This window comes from Myodes glareolus, chromosome 16 (assembly GCF_982192425.1).
Source record: "Myodes glareolus chromosome 16, mMyoGla1.1, whole genome shotgun sequence".
Lineage (NCBI taxonomy): Eukaryota > Metazoa > Chordata > Mammalia > Rodentia > Cricetidae > Myodes > Myodes glareolus.
In genome coordinates, this window is record NC_142041.1 from 60,124,176 (window position 1) to 60,142,584 (window position 18,409).

General features: G+C 40.9%; 1 protein-coding gene across 6 annotated transcripts in view; it reads right to left on the reverse strand.

Annotated features, from left to right (window-relative positions):
• Nucleotides 1-17,832, reverse strand: part of Eya1 (EYA transcriptional coactivator and phosphatase 1) — a 140,844-nt gene extending 123,012 nt beyond the window's left edge. For 5 of the 6 annotated variants that reach the window (XM_087897241.1, XM_087897240.1, XM_087897239.1 and 2 more), the window contains exons 1-3: nt 17,544-17,624; nt 12,326-12,375; nt 10,643-10,770 (exon numbers count right to left, since the gene is read on the reverse strand). In XM_087897241.1, coding sequence (XP_087753367.1) covers nt 10,643-10,766 — 124 coding nt within the window. In that variant the 5' untranslated portion in view covers nt 10,767-10,770; nt 12,326-12,375; nt 17,544-17,624. Of the gene's footprint in view, nt 1-10,642; nt 10,771-12,325; nt 12,376-17,543 lie in introns of all 6 variants that reach the window. The other variant, XM_048420437.3, reaches the window with a different exon arrangement.
• Between the last annotated feature and the right edge of the window lie 577 nt (nt 17,833-18,409).

Sequence of the window (18,409 nt, forward strand, 5' to 3'; positions counted from 1 at the left end):
GAACAGCTGGGAGGACCATTGGATAAATCACCAGAAACCTACTGTTTGGGGTCATTAACTAATATTTTACTCCTGTGCTATTGTGACCGAGCTAGAAGACTTTTCTATATTTGTTCTAAAGAAAAAAAAAAACAAAAAAAACCCAAAAAACCAACCAACAAACAAAATGCTCATTTTTCTATTCCCGATTTCTATGGCCAATTCCTTGTAAACATCCCATCATTCACAGCGTCCGTGTTTGTTTACACCTCTTTCTTCTTTTCAAGCACAGTTATCCATATCGAAGGGTGCGGATTTTAAATGTGCCTTCCAAAGATTTCTAACAGATACTAGCATTTAGGAACCACAGTGGGAGCTAAATATTTTTAGCTTCCTCTAAGGGAAACATGGCACAATGGAAAAAAAAATCTAAGAATTTAGTAATGTAGCAGTCTCCATTTCTGATACAAACAATATATTGTGTAGCTTTCAGAATGGAGGAGTGAGAGTTTATTATGCAGTATTTATGTGTTCAACACCCCTTGTGTGGCCAGTGCATACTGAACATTTTACAAGCAAGCCACAGCTCCTTTACTCCCCATGGCAAGCTTAAAGAGCCTATATTTTCCTTGTTTCCTTTCAGAGACACAAAGTTTGCAGCCTAAAGATGCTAAGTAACAGCCAAGATCACAAAGCTAGTTTGTCACTGTGGCAATTAATTTCTCTTATAAACCTGCCGAAGAGACAATTGTTCCCCAAGTGGAGTTTGCTCATCTTGGAGCATTATCTGTATAGACTGTGATAATCGGAGAGGGGCACTAGACAGGCTGGTCTGCGGATACCAGGGCACCAAGGAGAAGCGTATCAGTATATGCTGCAAATTAGCAGATGGTAAAATCAACCAACGTTTGAAGATTGGAAGCAGATGAGCTGGCACAGACTCAGAGCCTCAATCATATCAATATGGAAAAATGTTTTATTTGCTCAAAATGCAATCAACCCACCGAATGATTAGTACCCCTTTCCTGTCTTCTGCTGAGCCCCAGAAGCACCCAGACATGCACCTCTCCCACACTCAGTATGAACTAAGTGCTACTGAGCTCACCAAGCACTCTGAGTACCTACAAAAGCCGTTCAGTGACGTCAAGAGCCCAGCGTAGGAGCAAATATGCCTACCGCCTATGGAGACACTGCTCTACCAGCTTCAAAGGGCACACCTCCTTAAACTACAACATTCAGCATTATTTATAGGAGCTGCCCTGTCTTGAGTATGTAGCAGATGCCAGTAATTGTTCTCAGTAGTTTGGATAGACTAACTGTCCTATCACCGAGAATAAATGGCTAATTCCCCTTGCACAATGAAGGCTTTAAGGCAACAAGAATAGCCAACATACAGAAGCACTGCCTAAGAGGCAGACTGGCTTCAATCTACTGACCCATCCTAAAGGCACCATTATCATCTCCACTGCACAGGCCCGAATCAAAGGCCAGGAGGTACTGCACAAATTTGCTGGAGACTGACTGAGCCCAGCTTCCAGTGGAGGCAGCCTGGCCCCAAGACCCCTCCAGCCTGCCCTGCTGCCTCTAAAAATCTACCTTTGTTCCATGGAACACAAACAGCTGAACTGGGACTCCGAGCCCCGTGGAGTCTGACTGTAAAAGACATGCTCTCGCATCATGTAACACCAGTTTTCCGCATTTTCAGTATCACTCTTGTCCCATTTATCTCTCAAGGCAAATATGAGATTGGTGCTGAGGTTATACAACATAAACAAGTATCATGGCTTCAGACAATTTCCATCACGTCTGCCCCAGAGTTCTCTCTCACTGCCCACACGACTTAGGTGTTTGACTTAAAACACAGAGCCAACCACAACAATCTTCTAGTTACTGCCCGGGTTACCCAGAGCCTATGCCACCCTCTCAGCCTGCCACTTTGGTCTCAACTCTCTATCCTCTGTGTTCTGTACTCAACACACACTGACACACAGACCCACAGACACACACAGCTGCACACCAGAGACAGAGGCACACAGAGCACTCTACACGGACTGAACTGTGGTTGGATTTGGTCTCCTTTAGTTGTTCTCTGCCTAAAAATTTTTTGAAAAAATAAAATTTAAAAAAAGTAAAAAAAGATAAAAATTCACAGCTTCCTAGTCTTCTGTTTAAAGTTCACATCCAGAACTTGTAAATCACATGCATATAAATGATTTGGACAGGTGTCTTATTATATGTATTCTATGTGAGTAGTTTTAAATACAAATGGGAACACATATACATATCATGTATAATATAAAATTTTACACATGTTCTATACCTTGGAATCTGAAAAGCATCACATATTGGTCATAGATTGAACTAGCTTTCCTACATGCAAACACAAGTTCATAACTTTAATATTTTCTTCTTAATGTGACTGCAGTGATTGTTAGGTTTGCTTGTTCATTTCAGTTTCCAACATGACTGAATATCTTAAGAAGGAGTTAGGACAAACAAGATTAATAAAAATGTAATTTCTTCCCAAAACATTTAGCCTTCCATCATTTTTGCCATATTTGAAGGATGCTAAGTCTATGTTCCCCATCAGCCTTAGTGTAGCATCACTCAATCTTGTCATACTAGTGGGACCTGCTTCATCACTGCTAAAATGCAAAGTCCAATAGTTCTATTTGAAATTGTCAGTTCTTTTAGGTCAAAGTGCAGGTCGGCTAGGGTAGCTCAAATCAAAAGCTACCAGAGACGCTCACTGTGGCTCTTCACGGAATGGAGAGCAAGCATATAACCACGCTGTGAACTGGTCCATGAAGAGTACTTCCCAAAGAACTGAAGATGAAGCTTTAAATAATTTTTTGAATAGTTAATGTGTTATAAGTAATATGAATGGGAGCCCTGCTCCTGTAATTAATATGAATGGATGCTCTGCTCCTGTAATGCCTCATTTACAGGATTTACTTAGTAACAAGGGCATTCATTCAACAAATACCTGTTGCCAAAGCTGCCAGATGCCAAGGACAGTGAACAAGTCTGTCCTGCCTTCAAGGAGCTCAGGGACTCCACTGGGCAAAGGAAAAATGCAGATATTATAACCCTTTCATCTGGGCCATAATCTTCAATAAGATGATATAAAAAAAATTCTCCAAGCAGGTAAAGAATTTCAGCAAGAATGAGGTTTTCCACCCTGTAACTGGAGCTGAGCTGTGGCAAAGCCCACAGGCTGGGGAACAAGAATGCAGCGTCTGAGGCCATCACGGCATGTTTCTTTATCTCCTGACTAACACAGTCCGTGTGCTGTGGGAATGTCACGTAACTGCTTTCAATCCAGGTGCATAAACCTCATCTTCAGAACTATCCGGAGAATGAGATGACTGAATATTTAGTGGGTATCATCACGGTCTCATGGTGTTAATTTTTCCTCTCAAAATCCCCCTTATTATTGATCGGCACAATGGTAGGATTGGGAAATAGTTCAAATTTTGTTTCCAATGTCTATTGTGGAGAGTATTTCCTTACCCTTCTGTGGAATGCTGGCTACTAAGCTCACCACTTGTGTGTGTGTGTGTGTGTGTGTGTGTGTGTGTGTGTGTGTGTGTGTGTGTGTGTGAGAGAGAGAGAGAGAGAGAGAGAGAGGACTTATACAATAAAACTACAAAAGAAAATCTGCAAATACAGCCAGTTGTCACAAACATAATCACACTAAACTTTCACTTATAAGCATTTGAGGTTCTGAAAAGAGCATATAAATCCTTGGTTAGCTTTCCCTAGCTTAGAGTCTTCATAAAGGTGGAGTCTTCCAGTTACCAAGTAGAATTAGAAGAGAGGTAACTGTTATCCCTTACAAACTAAAAACAGCAAAATGGAAATTTTTTTGTATGGATTGTTCTCTTTCGTATTATATTTGTGTATTCAACTAGCGGAGAATTAATATTTTAGGCTGTTTCTTCAATATTCATACATGTACACATATTGCATACATGTTGTTTATCAAAGCATACTTGGACAATATAAGAAATCAGTAATTACTAAAATAGGTGTGGATTTGCTTAAAAGTTCACCTGTGTTCCTTGAAGGAACCATATTTATCTCCCAGAAGGCAAGATGTTTGGGGGCAGATGCACATTTGCTTGTACAGGAAAACCAGGGTAGAGGTGTCACAGTGTTCTGAGTCTCTATTAGCAACCGAAGAACTGAGTGCAATCTGAATCTACTTACTAAACTACCTGGGAACCTGGGCCTCTTCCCAGCAACAAGCATCCGAATCCCTGGCGTACCAGAACAGAGCTGGTTTAGTAACAGGTGATGGGTGAAAACAGACTGTGCCCCATTGGTCCACACACGCCACCCATTTAGTCCTCAAAACCAAGCCATTGTTCCCTCTTCCAACCACAGATAACTCCTTGCTGCTCCTGTGGCCTCCTTATCAAACATGTCCACATCTGATTCTCAAAGCCGAAAGACATGGGACCATCCACTTCACTACTCACTGAAAAATACGCCCTGGAGTAGAAGATATTTACGCTAAGCAGTAGCAAAAATGTTTGTTGAATTTCACAAATGAGCATATAATCACGGCCATTGTAAGGAGAATCAGGGGTGACTTCCCGTCGCCTTTTCGTCTCAAAGAGGCTTAAAGGGAGCAGAGGCTGGCCGACAGAAGTATAATTACGTTGAAAGCTTTGAAACCTAGTTAGAGATCATTCTCCCAAAGGTAAGCAACTGAAGCAACATGCTAGGCATGTGTGGACTGAGAAGAAATCTCCCACAATCACACACAAGGTCTCAGACACAACTAGCTTGGGCAGTCATCCTTATCAGACGTTCATTTTCTAGCAAAGTCTCCACCCTCGACTGCTGGGCAGTCCTGCTATTGACATGGTCCACGCTGAAGGCACGGCCATGGTTAAGGGCTCCGACACTCCAGATGAAAGTGTTGAGAAAGACATTAATAAATGAGAAAGAGCATATGTTCTCTTCAGAGAAAAGCACCGTGCTTCAAAACCTGGGCACTGGGTTCTGCCAGCAGTTCTTCAAGCATGGGTACAGATTCCAGTGGTACTCATTACAAGTTATGTGCCCTGAAACTTGGCGCTTAACTTTTTACAGCTTTCTTTGTAAAACAGGAATCATACCATAGAAGTGACTATTGTTTACATATGGCCGAGCAGTTAATATTAATAGATACAGTAAGGTCTTGCTTAGTACGTTCCAAATAAGCCACGAGGTTTGCATTACATGCTCATGGCAAGCCTAACGTGAGATCGGCTCTTTCCCTCATTTGACTGATGAGGAAACTGAGTCACGGGATAGCTCAGCTGTCCCAGTTCCCTGCAGCTGGCACTCTCTGCAGCTGGGCTTCAAACCCACACTCTTAACCATCCTCCTGGCCAGCTCCAGGAATTTTCTGAAGATTTAATAAAACAAAATGTGGTGAGCAGTCAGTGCAATGGCCAACGAAATATTCTTAAAGAGCTATTTTTATTATTAACAGACATGTGAGAATTATTTTCATGTATATAACATACAGCAAGTATTCAATTCTAACTCATTATTTTATTCCTTTATAGCCTTTGCTTTGGAGTCATTTCTAAGCAGCCAATGTTGTAACTGTTTTTAAGAATGCCTTTTCTCATAGTGTTCCTTAATCTCGCAGAAACTGAATTAAGTGTAGAATGTAAACAAGGGTGAAATCAGATTAACATGTTTCTTGTTGACATCAGAATATTCAAGCACAGATACACAAATATTGCCTGTGAGGCGCCAATTCAAACCCTAACTGTACACACTCACTTGGTTTAGAAGGCTTCCTTCAAACGAGATATTCTCATCAACCAAAACTATATTTTACTGAAACAAAATATAGAAGAAAGCTAATTCCAATAACTTGCTAGTGTTATAAGCTTTGTAGAAATGACAAAACAGCTTCAGAATAGATTCTGGTAATATGTGTGGGCAATTGAATTAATCTACTACCCTAAAATATGCAAATCACAACTGAATAAATTTTAAATGCAGGCAATTTAGCCACCTAATTCAAGTTCACAATCTTGGAAATCTGATACACCAATTGGAAATTACTATTTGAATTACTGTAGGAATTCTTGAGATAAATGGCAGTGAGAACTCCAGCTCCATCTGCTTTTACATCACTTAAAAACACATCTGTCTGTTTCAGGGGAAGCTCCCAGTGCTGGCATCTGAATGGACCGTACAACAGAGAAAACTGAGAATTTCAGGTCTGAGCTCCACTTTGTGCCTTTTTCCCCCCTTCCCCAGCCCCATACAACCAAAAATAAACACTCAAATTGGCAGTATAGAACTCATCAATCTCAAGCCCTTGTGAATTTAAGACAATCAGAAAAAACAAAGATGGAGGGGATCCCTGCTTTGCAAACAATGCCCTAATTAGGTGTGTAAATAAAAATCCTTTGACTGCCATGGCTCTGGGTCCAGAAAAGCAGATTGTAAAGACTTCTCACACCAGAAGTTCAACACAAGGCTTTCCGGGCACAAGCCTGAGCACACACCACACCTACACCCACACCAGGAAGCCTCCCTTTCTTTCACACTGGACACTTTGATATTCAGCTAACTTTACCCAAAAGCCCCTTTCTTTCCCATTATGCTCTAACATAACAACAGACAAGCCATGTAAACTCAGCCACAGCCAACAGCAAACTGCATGTGAGTTTTGCTGATCATTTAATTAATTTCAGTTGAGCTGGGACTACTGTCATCTGGGATGCTGCATTGGACTATCCATCCATGGTGTGTGTGTGTGTGTGTGTGTGTGTGTGTGTGTGTGTGTGTGTGTGTGCATGCGTGCATGCGTATGTACATACAGAGAACTGAGTATTTGCCATCGAGTGAAGGGAGGTGATATTTTAATGTCTCCGATAGAAACTTCTATTCCATTGTACCACAGAAGACCGTTCTAGAGACTAGTGGAGAATGTTCAGGATCATCCATGCTTTTACCCATTCATTAGTGTCTCCTGAGTGAACCTGTTCAACACTAACTGAAATATTCATTGACTCCGCTGGAAACCTGTCTTTCCCAACAATGCTTTCCCTCTGCTAGTCCAGCATTCACTGGCCTCTAATTAGCTGTGTTTACCTACGTGTGTCCTACGTTTCAAAGGCTTAGAAGCTAGGTAACAGCAGCAGTGACTGGCATGAAGTACCAGAGATGCTGGCGTTAAAGAAATACGAAGAGCTAGATGTTTTCAAATGTGCAGCATTCAACTGTTATAACTCAAGAACAAATGTTTGGAAAAGTAAAATGCGCACCTCTTGAGGCTGGAGCTTGGTGAGTTTCTGTTTGCATCCCTAAGATGAACCACGGAGACAGACACTAGCCCCTGAGTGGAGAATCAGTGAGCAGGGAAACCCCGAAGGAAGTTAATATCTCTGCTTTGCCATTATATTCTCTCCTTGTTTGTTCTTACGATGGAGCTACGGTTATATATATATATATATATATATATATATATATATATATATATAGGAGATTTTCTGTTTTCTTAGCCTCGTGATATAGACAAGTGGTGGCAGGAAGTTTAATAATTGGCTCTGAGTGAGATAAGACAACCCAATTTAGTCAAAAACTGAATTCCGTAAATTCAGCCAAAGATCAACTTTACACTATATGGAAGTTTTGCTGGTCATTTAATCAATTTAAATTGAGCTGAGATTATTTTCAATCGGTCGCTGGGACGTCATTTAAACATTTATCACAGTGTGTATGTGTGCTGTGTGTGTGTGTCTGTGTGTGTGTGTGTGTGTGTGTGTGTGTGTGTGCAGAGAGCTGAAGTATTTTCTATGGAGTGAAGGGGAATGATATTTTAGTGGTTAGTTTTAACGAATTTCTTTCTTTTCTTCCTGATCCTCTAATTCATTGATAAACACTTCAGGTTTTGAACTATATCATACCTCAAAGAAAAAATAGGAAATTTTATAATGACTTATATCGCAGGGAAGCTTGTCAGAAGTTAATAAGTTTACTAATTGTAAGCACAATTCCTGTGGTAAGAGAAATGAAACAAGAAAACGACAGAGCAGAAAAGAAACACAAACAAAATTGATTCACAAACAAATCTAGAACTTTTTTGATATGTCTGGATGTAAAATCATACAACATGAATCATGAGGAAAATTCAGGTCTATAATTTGAAACTTTATGCTTAAAAATGCTCTGAGTTTTCCAGTGAACTGACAGAAATATTCCGTCAATGCTCTGAATAACTTATGTGAGACCCTTTAGCTTTGCTTCCTAAACATCAAAATTTGTGTGTGTGTGTGTGTGTGTGTGTGTGTGTGTGTGTGTGTGTGTGTGTTTATCATTGAGACAGGGTCTCCTGTAGTCTAAGTAACTTTCTTTTAAGGGTAAGAAATTACTTCTAAGAGTCAGGGGTAGTGATGCATGCCTTCAATTTCAGCACTTAGGAGGCAAGGAAGCAGAATGATCTGTGAGTTCAAGGCCAGCCTGGTCTACATAGTGACTTCCAGAACAGCTAGAGTTACGTAATGAAACCCTGTTTCAGAAAACCAAAGAAGAAAAAAGAAAAGAAGGAAGGAGGAAAGTAAGGAAAAAGGGAGGGAGGGAAGGAGAGAAGGAGGAAGAGAGGGAAGAAGAAAGAAAAATTGCTTTCTTTCTAAGTATCTACGTAATTATAAAAAATTATCTAGACTATTTCAAGCTAATTTTAATTGTATAAAATATTACAAAATGTAATATGTTTCTGACTATAGAAGCGATAGCAAGGTATGAAATATAAATATTTAGAAAAATGTTTGTGCTCCACATTTTCCAAAACCAAACCACATCTCATTCCCATAAGACCATCCAAGGGAACACCTTACACATATTGGCACTCTGTTTAAAAGGAAGGTGGCTCTTATTGTAGAAGGTGGCTGGCAGCAACATGTCGAAAAAAGGAAAAGGCCTTGTTCCTGTTTCCCTGCATCATACACAAATTGCTATTATTTTATAATTCTTCCTCCTCATATATATTGGTATATTTTATGAGTTAAAATAGTTTAGCAGGTTTAGCCTTCTGTGCTTAAGTGGCTATCTCTTTGAGCTTGCCAGTGATAGGTTTGTATGTAGAGCCTTTCACGGCTGCCCAGCACTCTGACGATGGACTGGGCCCAGCTGAGGAGGACCCGGTGGTGGGCTGTAGGACTGTCTCCAGACCTTGTCTGTGCTAACCGGCTTCTGCCCGCAGGCAGATTCAAGCAAGAGGTGAAGCAGGACTGATCATTCGGTCTTACTACTCGGGCTCTATACACTCTCCTTAGACGTTAAAATTGCTTTTGTGGAGATTTCAGTTTGATTAATGATTGATGTGACTAGAAGTTTCCAACGGAAAGGTGGGCTATCCAGAGATTAGCCATGCTGCTGAATCAGCACAAAGTTTCTCCTCATGGCAGCAGCCACTCTCCATAAACACGGCACAGGAATATGTTTACTTGGGAAGGAAGCTACAGAACAGTTGGGCAGAAAAATCAAGATACCTTCTATCTGAAATAACTGATTTTGGGCTTTATCTGTGATGATGTTTTTATGTTTTAAATGGCTTTCCCAGAGACACACTCAAATACCACACTAATATGATAATAATTATATTCAACTTAATTATGCTTCTACTTTTTTAAATCTGAGAGTAAAGATTATGATTATTGGGGAATTGATAGATAAGGGTTTGTCTATGAATGGTATTCTAGCATGGATAATCTAACATGGATAATCCATTGAACTTCTAATGAAATTTATTTTGTGAATCCATCAATATCCTATAGTTTAGTAACAAACAAATAAGCAACAATATCAGTGAAGCTTTTTCCATAGACTGCTGTTGAAATAAATGCAATGCAGCATGCAATATATCCTTCCATACATTTGAGTTATAAAAATATGCATAGCACCTAAGTAGCTGTGCATAACAGACAGTAATTTGTACACATAACCGTCTATGTTTAGATTGAAATATACATGGATTGAAGTAGATGTTCCTATTTACATGCAATTCACATAAGCATCCATCTGAACTAATTCTGTTAAAATAGCTATGACGCTATGTTTAAAGTATACTACGCAATCATCAAGAAAGCGACTAAATACTAGTCATCCTTGGCAGACAGGCTTGCATACTTTGCAGGTATTAAGTTTTAGGTTCTTCTTGTTTATACTGCAGTGGCCAAAGCCACAGGGATACTAGGTACAAAAGCTGCTTTCCTGATCCAAAGTCATCTAGTTCAATGCTGACATTTTTTTCAAAATCAGGTTGTATTTGCTAACAAAATGGGAAATAAAATAAAATACCTGAAAATTTTCAGTAGCCATACATAAACATGATGCAAAATAATACTGGGATGGGGGCATGCAGGTCACCACAAAGAAAGATATTCCAAGGGAAAAGCATTTTGTGCCTACACATATATACACTTAAATACATTTGTGTATATATGCCTTAAAATAAAACCAGCCTATGGAAGGTGACAATCCAGAGATATGCAGCTCCCAATTAATGAGGAGCGCGGATTAAGTCAAATCACTTAGAAACAGAAGGAACAGTTTGATGACTCTAAGGGCAGAGATCACAAGCAGTCAAAAGGCACACACTGAGGAGGAAAGGAGGGCAGAAGAGCAAGAGAGCGACACTCACCTTCCGTGCCATTGGGAGTCATGGACGTGCTATTTATATGAGAGCTATCGAGTTTGGGACCACTGGGGGATTCGCTACTACCACTCAGTCGGTTATGCGGGCTGGTTAGATCCTGCATTTCCATAGACCTAGAGACAAGAAGCCTTCCGTTTGACAGATGTACCAAATTCATAACACCACTATTTAATGTGCTAACGACTTGACACCTTCTTTGAAACACAGGCACACAAAAGTCTCATTGTATCTCTTTTCTTAGCCTGGAAACGGTTCACCTTGCCTCTGAGTTTAGTCCTTTCCTCACATGGAATACGCAAAGGCATCACTCGTGCTATGGAGCCAAAGCTTCACGTGCAGCTTTTAAAAGCTTTCCCCTTCTTGTGTAATTGAAGTCATAAGTTAAGGTCTGACAATGGCATCTATTTTAATATTCAGAAGAAAATGTGCAGCTATTTTTATATGAAAACAATCCCCCAGAGCATGATTTTCCTAAAAGAAAAGGCAAATACGTAAACACGTGTCATAGAAATAAACACTGTTTGGTGCAATCTGCTTCATCTAATAAATTAGCACTGGATCCTCCCTTATAACTTAACACCCAATTGTGATTTAATGGGTTCCAAACCAAACAAAGCACTTGAAACTTCCAGCCCAGTGACAGGGAATGAGACTGTCCTGGTGCATATGTTTACTCTGGCGCACTACTTAATTGTTCCTCTGTTTCCCTTGAAACAAGTGCAGCATTAAAACATTATGATGTTGGCCCACTTGTTTGCTTTGTGGATTACATACTCCGTAGCCAATTGAGAAAGGATAAGGCCGGCACACAGAGGGTCTGTGGGACCATTAGCCCTAGAGTACCTCAGCTGTCACTTCGGGGGGAAAAAATTCTGAGCAATGCTGTACTTCTGCATTTTCACCACAGAAAGGGAGTTCAGTGCCTCCCGGAGGGCCTCAAGTTCACCAGTTCCTTCTGCTGCACAACGCACAATAGCCACGACTCACAGTGACGATTTCAAAACGCGGTGCTTCTTATGTGCACCACTCTTACTCCTGAACAGAGGAACTATTTAAAGTTGCTAATTAGATGCTTAGATACAGCTTTGTCTTCGGACAGCGCAAATTTTAAAGCCCAACGTGCATTCACTATCTTTTAAGAATTGCATATGTTTTTTTCTAAAACATAATAATCTGGGGGGATCAATTTTACATACATAGTGCTGATATATGCTCCTCACCTTACCTGGGGTCATTTTAATTTATAGGCTACGCTAAAATAGACTGTTGTGTCTCAGTTGGAGAACAGCGCCACACGAGGCATTTTACTTCCTTAAGTGTCTGAATTCAAACTAGAAATGATTTCAAATCCAGTTATTCCTAATTATCGTTCTACCTACACTTTCCTAACCACAGTCAGCAAACGCCTCAAACCAAGACTCTCAAGCCTTTCCCAGACACTTAATTACTTTTATACAAGTGCACTCACATATACATGTGTACATACACAAACACACACACACACACACACACACACACACACACACACACACACACACACATACACTAAGTCATTTCCAACCCAGGCTGCTGCTATTAATAGAAATAATTAAGAAATACTAGACAAAAATAGATCCGGGTCACAGAAAGGTAAGCTGCAAAAATGTTGAATATCAACGAAATCCTTACCTGCAACTTGAGGAAAGAGCAGCATCGGAACTGGTAAGAGATGTTTGCACCTGTGGCCGGGGGTAGAAAATCAGAAGTGGTTGTTAACTGTGCTTCAGTCTCAGCCCTTAATTACACCGAGCACATGGCTGAGCCCCACAATGCCCACTTTTAACCAAAAGAGAAAAAGGAGGCTAGGGCAGCCGGCGAAGTCATAGTGTCTTTAAGTGGAGGGCTCAACTGCTGTTTCTTCTTGCAGGTCTGTCCTCCTCCTCCCCTTGTCAGGAGGGGAAGGCAGTCAAATGACGGGCTAGTGATTCATCACTGGCCTATGACAGCTGCAAACGGGATTACCCCTCCCCCAATCAACATGCAAAGCAGTCTCGCCTTAGAGCTTGGAAAAGGTGCTTGGGAAGGGGAAAAAAAAAATAGCTACTAACAAACGAGTGAGTTTAACAGCAGCAGTCGTTGGGGCAATAATCCCTCAGCATCTTCAGCTCTTTCTCTTCTGTTCTAGCTGAACTAGAGCACCCGCACACCCGCTCAGCCTCCTGACCATTTCCTTGCCTTATCGGGATGGCTTTCTCTGGGTTACTATCTGTCATTTAAGATGCAATGAAACAGCTTCGGGCAATGCTGCGCTCCAGAAGCAAGGCAAAGGCAGGTTTTCATACCCACAGCCCAGCACCGAGCACTGTACTTGTTTAACTGTCCCAAAGGAAAACCCACTGAGTATTTACACTGGTCACATGAAAGAAATTGTGTGTGTGTGTGTGTGTGTGTGTGTGTGTGTGTGCACGCCATCCTTTAGGCTGAACTAGAATGCACATTTGAGTACTCTAATTCACCAGCCCAGCCAGCCAGCATGTTCAGTTTGTCTCCAGATAAATTTGAACTGGGGACTTCACTGAACAGCTTCACTAATTCCAAGTTGTACTAGTCACTGCCCTTCAGAGGCAGTTAGAGGGGCCAGCAGGTAATGAGGTTCAGGTGAGCCTGGCTGCTGCCGTCTTGCAAGCTCCCACCAGCACTGGGGCAGGCAGGCAGAAACTTTCTGCCTAACTTTTAAAATGGCACAGAATTCCAAATCTTTGATGTGAATTTTCATTCAACCTGAACTGACATCAATTAGGGCCGCGGAACAGAGACGAGAGCTGAAGCGTCTCAGATGACATCCGAGTTATCCACCTAAACATCTTCTGTTGAGTCCTGCTAGTTTTTAATTATGATTTATGAAATTAAGAAACACGACCTTTCGAGTGAGAATAAAGCATCATTACGGTCGAAACGTCTTGGGATAATGTTACATGGAACTTCTAGGTAGGCTTTTTTTTTTTAATGTTTTTTTCACATGCAGGACAAAAACAATTTTTAAGACATTTGAGTAACTGAAGTTACTAACTTTAATGCCTGCAGATGTCCATTATTTGATAACAGGTTTCTATAGTTTTTTTTAAATTAATGTTCCCACGCAAGATGAAATGGTTTCCCTTAGAAACTGCAGCAATACATCTCGAGGATAAAATTCCCCTACTTTTATACACCTGGAATAAATTATAGGTGAGAACGGACTTCATTTTAAGAACTCTCTGGGCTTAATGACATAAGAGTACGTTAAAGCACACTTCTGAGCAATGCCAAAATACATCCCCATTGTAGAATCAGCTAGGAAGCGTAATCTCAGAAACAGAATTTTTATTTCATTGTTTACTTTGAAAACTTCACTGTCTTTATATTTGAAGTTTGAAACCTGCCGCTTCTCAGTTTTGTTTTTCGGTTTTTAAAAATCAGACTTGGTAATAATAATAATCATAAAGAGAACCCACAAATAAGAATTGTTCTAACACATTTCCTTACTGAAAAAAAAAAAAACGCCACTTACTAATGTATTTCTTTTCTGCTGGCAGTCTAGTGTCTACTGGACTTTCAGAGAGCAGTTTCTGAAAGCCCATACCCAGGATCTTCCTTTCATTAAGTGTACTTCAGATATATTCTTTTGTGTCTCAAGGATTATTTAAACCATGTGTTGTGTGTTACTGTATTTAAAAATGACTCTTTAATCAAAATAACTTTAAAACAACTAATCCTCACTTAGGCTGGTCAGCTGAACCCACATCGTGGTCCAGGAAAAATAAATCTACTCTCAAGAATGCGAATGCAGACAACAATTAGACACAGATGTGAGGGAAATTAGTTACAGTTTACAAAATGCTACACTTCACATGCTTTTAGTTTCTTATGTGCAGTGCAAGATTACAGTGCAGTCGGAGGCATCCTCACCCCTCACGCCTTATCTGCAAAGGACGCCTATTTCGGACGGACCGCGACTTCCTCCCACGTTAACAAAGTCTACGGAACTCTTTTTGCATTTAAAACTCTAAAACCACAGTGCATTTCAAAAATAATTAACGAAGACCATTTTCACTCAATAGAAGGGGGGAGTTCGTGGTTTCTAAGAAAGTCCTGCTAAGCACCAGTTTGTTTCTTATTTGCTTCATCTATAAAGTTAATATAATTCTTGTCATCTTCTAATCTGCTATTTTTAATTCCAATATTCTCAGGAGTGCAAAATTAGTACTCATTGTATTATGAATGATCATCTCATAGTACAACGAAGTCATTCATTTTGATGATTTTAAAAAAAAACCCTCCGTGCGCACAGTTGTAGCATATTGCCAGACTAGTGAAAATAAAAAGGAAAAAAGATAACAGAGTTCCTTAGAATTTAAATTCAAGACTCCTACACTAGTAACTATGACTTCTGATTAGTTAATGAGGTCTTTTAACTTTGCCTTTTTTCTAATTAAATTTATAATTCTTCACAGATGTAACTTTTGTTGATGTTCAATTTGTCTCTCTCATTTTGTTAAACCCCACATAGTACTTCGTCAATCCATTGAATAGCCACATTAAATCTGTTAATACCATGCTCTTCAACCCCAGAAATTATTTCCAGAAGGCAAACGTGCTTTGAGAGATCATCAAACAAGACTTAAGGTACGCATTTTATCACATTTTCCCTACCACAGAGCTCAGGACCCAGCACAAAACTCATGACTTTTGCACTGTTTATTATACTTTGCTAAATTACCAATCAAAAGCATCTGACAGAAGATCATGTATGAAGCCAAAAAGTTAATAATGTTCTGTGAAAAGTAAACTGTAAATGGAAGGGGATTCTAAATCTCAGCAGCACAGAGCAAATAAAATGTAGGTACTTGTCTAAATTATGGGGTTCCGTGGGTTTTGTCGCTTGCTAGAAGCAATTTTTATAAAATGACTATAATTTAAAACTTTTTTCTTTTCGGACTGAAAAGAAAATTTCAAAGTGAAAGCACTGAACTTCTATCTAAGCAGAGCCGGCAGGCGAGCTGGCTTGTCTGCCGCAGATCAACCTGTGTGCTCCCCAATTGGAAAGACAATGGCAATTTTCTAATCAGAATGTATTTTATGGGGGGGGGTGCCGTCCCCATAAGTCTGCTTCTTAAACAGAATCTAGCCTTGCTGCCCTTTTCCTCTCTCCGCGTTACCAGCTCTCAGTGTTGAAATACAAACCTCAAGTCTTAAAAACAAAAACCTCACCCTGAAGTGAGAAAGGGCTTCTAGGGAGAAGTAGCTGTTTGTCAAGGGTTAGCACTGTTTCCTTATCAAAGCCTCCATAAACTAAATGCTCAAATGCTAGCGATGATTATCTTAATGAAATATCCTATATTGCTTTTTGCATTATCTCCTTTAAAGAAAATGAGAAAACATAATCCCTCTGAAACCAAAAACAAACAAGTATTTGAAACACATCATTCCTATCTTCAGCTTTAAAGAGAAAGGACTGTTTTCAAAATTAGCGCTTATTGACAATGCTGACTGAACTATGTCTGGTTATCTGATAAAAGAGATTTTGTTCCCGCAGCCAGGATCTCTTTTCTTCCCATTGTATTCTTAGGAAATACATTTTTACACTCCAATGGAAATTTTCTTTTTCAAGAGTCATTTATCATGCCTGTGAACTCACAGAGCGTTGACTTCATCTGGCACTTCCAAGCTGAACGGTGGCTCAGTTAGAGTTCTGCGTCTGTCACCACAAAGGTTCTCAAAGGCTGAAAATCCACGGCCGCTTGCTTACTTACTAAATACTTTGGGCCTTAGGAGAACTCAAGCATCGAGAAAGTCAAATATCAAATTGTTTGATCATATAAAGGCATGAGTATTCATGTGTGTGTGTGTCCCCAAACCCTAAACAGTGAGGTGAAAGACTCACACAAACTAGAAATAAAACCTTCTCCGAAGGACACGTTAGAAAACCAACTGCAAACCTATACAACTGCACCATGGTTCCCAGCTACCACTGATCATTTTAAGAAGTGAAACTTAAAAACACTTGTCTAAATTCAATGACAGCTCAGAATGTATTGAATTCTTGCAGAATTCTGGGCTTAAATGTTCAAACCTCCTCCCAAGAAGTGCAAGCCTGTGACTCATTAGCAATTCAGACACTGACTTTGAAGGGCAATCCTTTTACACAGATACCCAGAAGTTTCAAAATCTGGAGTTGAACTCCCAAGTGCACTCAGATCACATAAAGGGCCAGAGAGGGACAAATCCATTAAGGGAGGTGGGGGTGGCAAAGGTTGACTGCATCCCATGCTGGAGATGAGCCTGTGTAACATAGTGTTTGGTAAATTTGTTAAGGAACAAAAAGGCTTCTTTCTAGAAAACATGGTTGTTAGTTTGCTGTTCATCTGCTGTGTTTCCCATCAGAACCTTATCCTCGTTTATCAACCTACAGGGAGGAAAAGTCATCTATGTAATCTACGCCACTATGTACACTTTAAGCATCTATACGTCTGTGTAGGGACACAACACCCTGCTCACCACCGCACAATAATGTTCGGAGGAAAGTGCAGCAAAGGAGCAAAGATATGAAATCATCTCCCTCCGAGAACATTACCCAGTCTTCTACTTATTTATAAAGATCATAACAAAAGTAGTTAATTTGCAACGATCCTCTAATCATCCTAATGGCTCCCATCATTTCAGAAGGTAAGAATTTCACTTTTATGACTGAACCCTGTGGCTACTAAAGTCCCAGGAACAAAGTGTCATCATTTTCCCCAAGCCTTAATGCTTTTTCTTTGGAAACAAATCAAAACACCAATAAAAGCGCTGCTGTTATCTCGGGCTTTGCCCACCGGACAGCTGTTCTTGGTGACCACAATTTTTCAAACACCCAGCTTGTACTTACAGCGCTCACATCTGCTGCCTCCACCGGTTTAGTGTGCTCCTTGGAGTTTTCTGTGTTAGCAGACCTCCATTCCTGACATAGTTTGGCTGCTGGGCAGGAACGCGGGAACCCGGGCGCTCTCAGCAGCGCTGCGGCGCGGCTGGCAGCGGAGCGCGGAGGCCGGGGATTGCCCGGTTCCGGGGGACGGCACCCGGGCGCTGCTGCAGTCTCGGGCAGCCGAGCGACTGAGCGTGATCGCCTTCCCCAGGAAGGACCCCGCCACCGCGCACCGCCACAGGAAGGTTTCCAGTCGGAAGTGGCCCTGCACACTCGCTACCTCGCCGCAAGCTCGGAGCCATCAGCTCGCCGCGGTCTGTTTGGGAACGGCTTTGCGCCCCAGCGAACGGCAGCGGCAGATAGCATCTGAGACGCCTAGACAAAGAAACGGCACAATCTCATCCCCCGATTTGTTTGCGCAGCCTTGTAGGTCTGCCCACGAAGCCTCGGGGCTTTTTGTTTTGCTTTGTTTTTGCAACGCAAACCACAGCTATTCTCTTGTCCTATCCTTATTGGTTTAAATGCAACAATTGAGGGGAGCAGAGCTTGGACTGACTCAACCTAGCTGCTGAAAAAAAATTTATTATGTAAATGACGCGCCCCATGCTATCTGAATAAACAGCTGTGGGGGAAGAACTTGTGGGAACCTCTGTCAACACACACACACATCCTCCCGCGCCAGTAGCTCCCAATTAAGATCTTTGGGGAGCAGTTGCATGTTATCTTTTACACTTTTCTAATACTTTTGTTGTTTTTTTTGAAGTCCAGAAACTTAGGGAACAGGATACCTTTCACACTTCTTCCTAATGTACCTACCGACTAACAAGTCC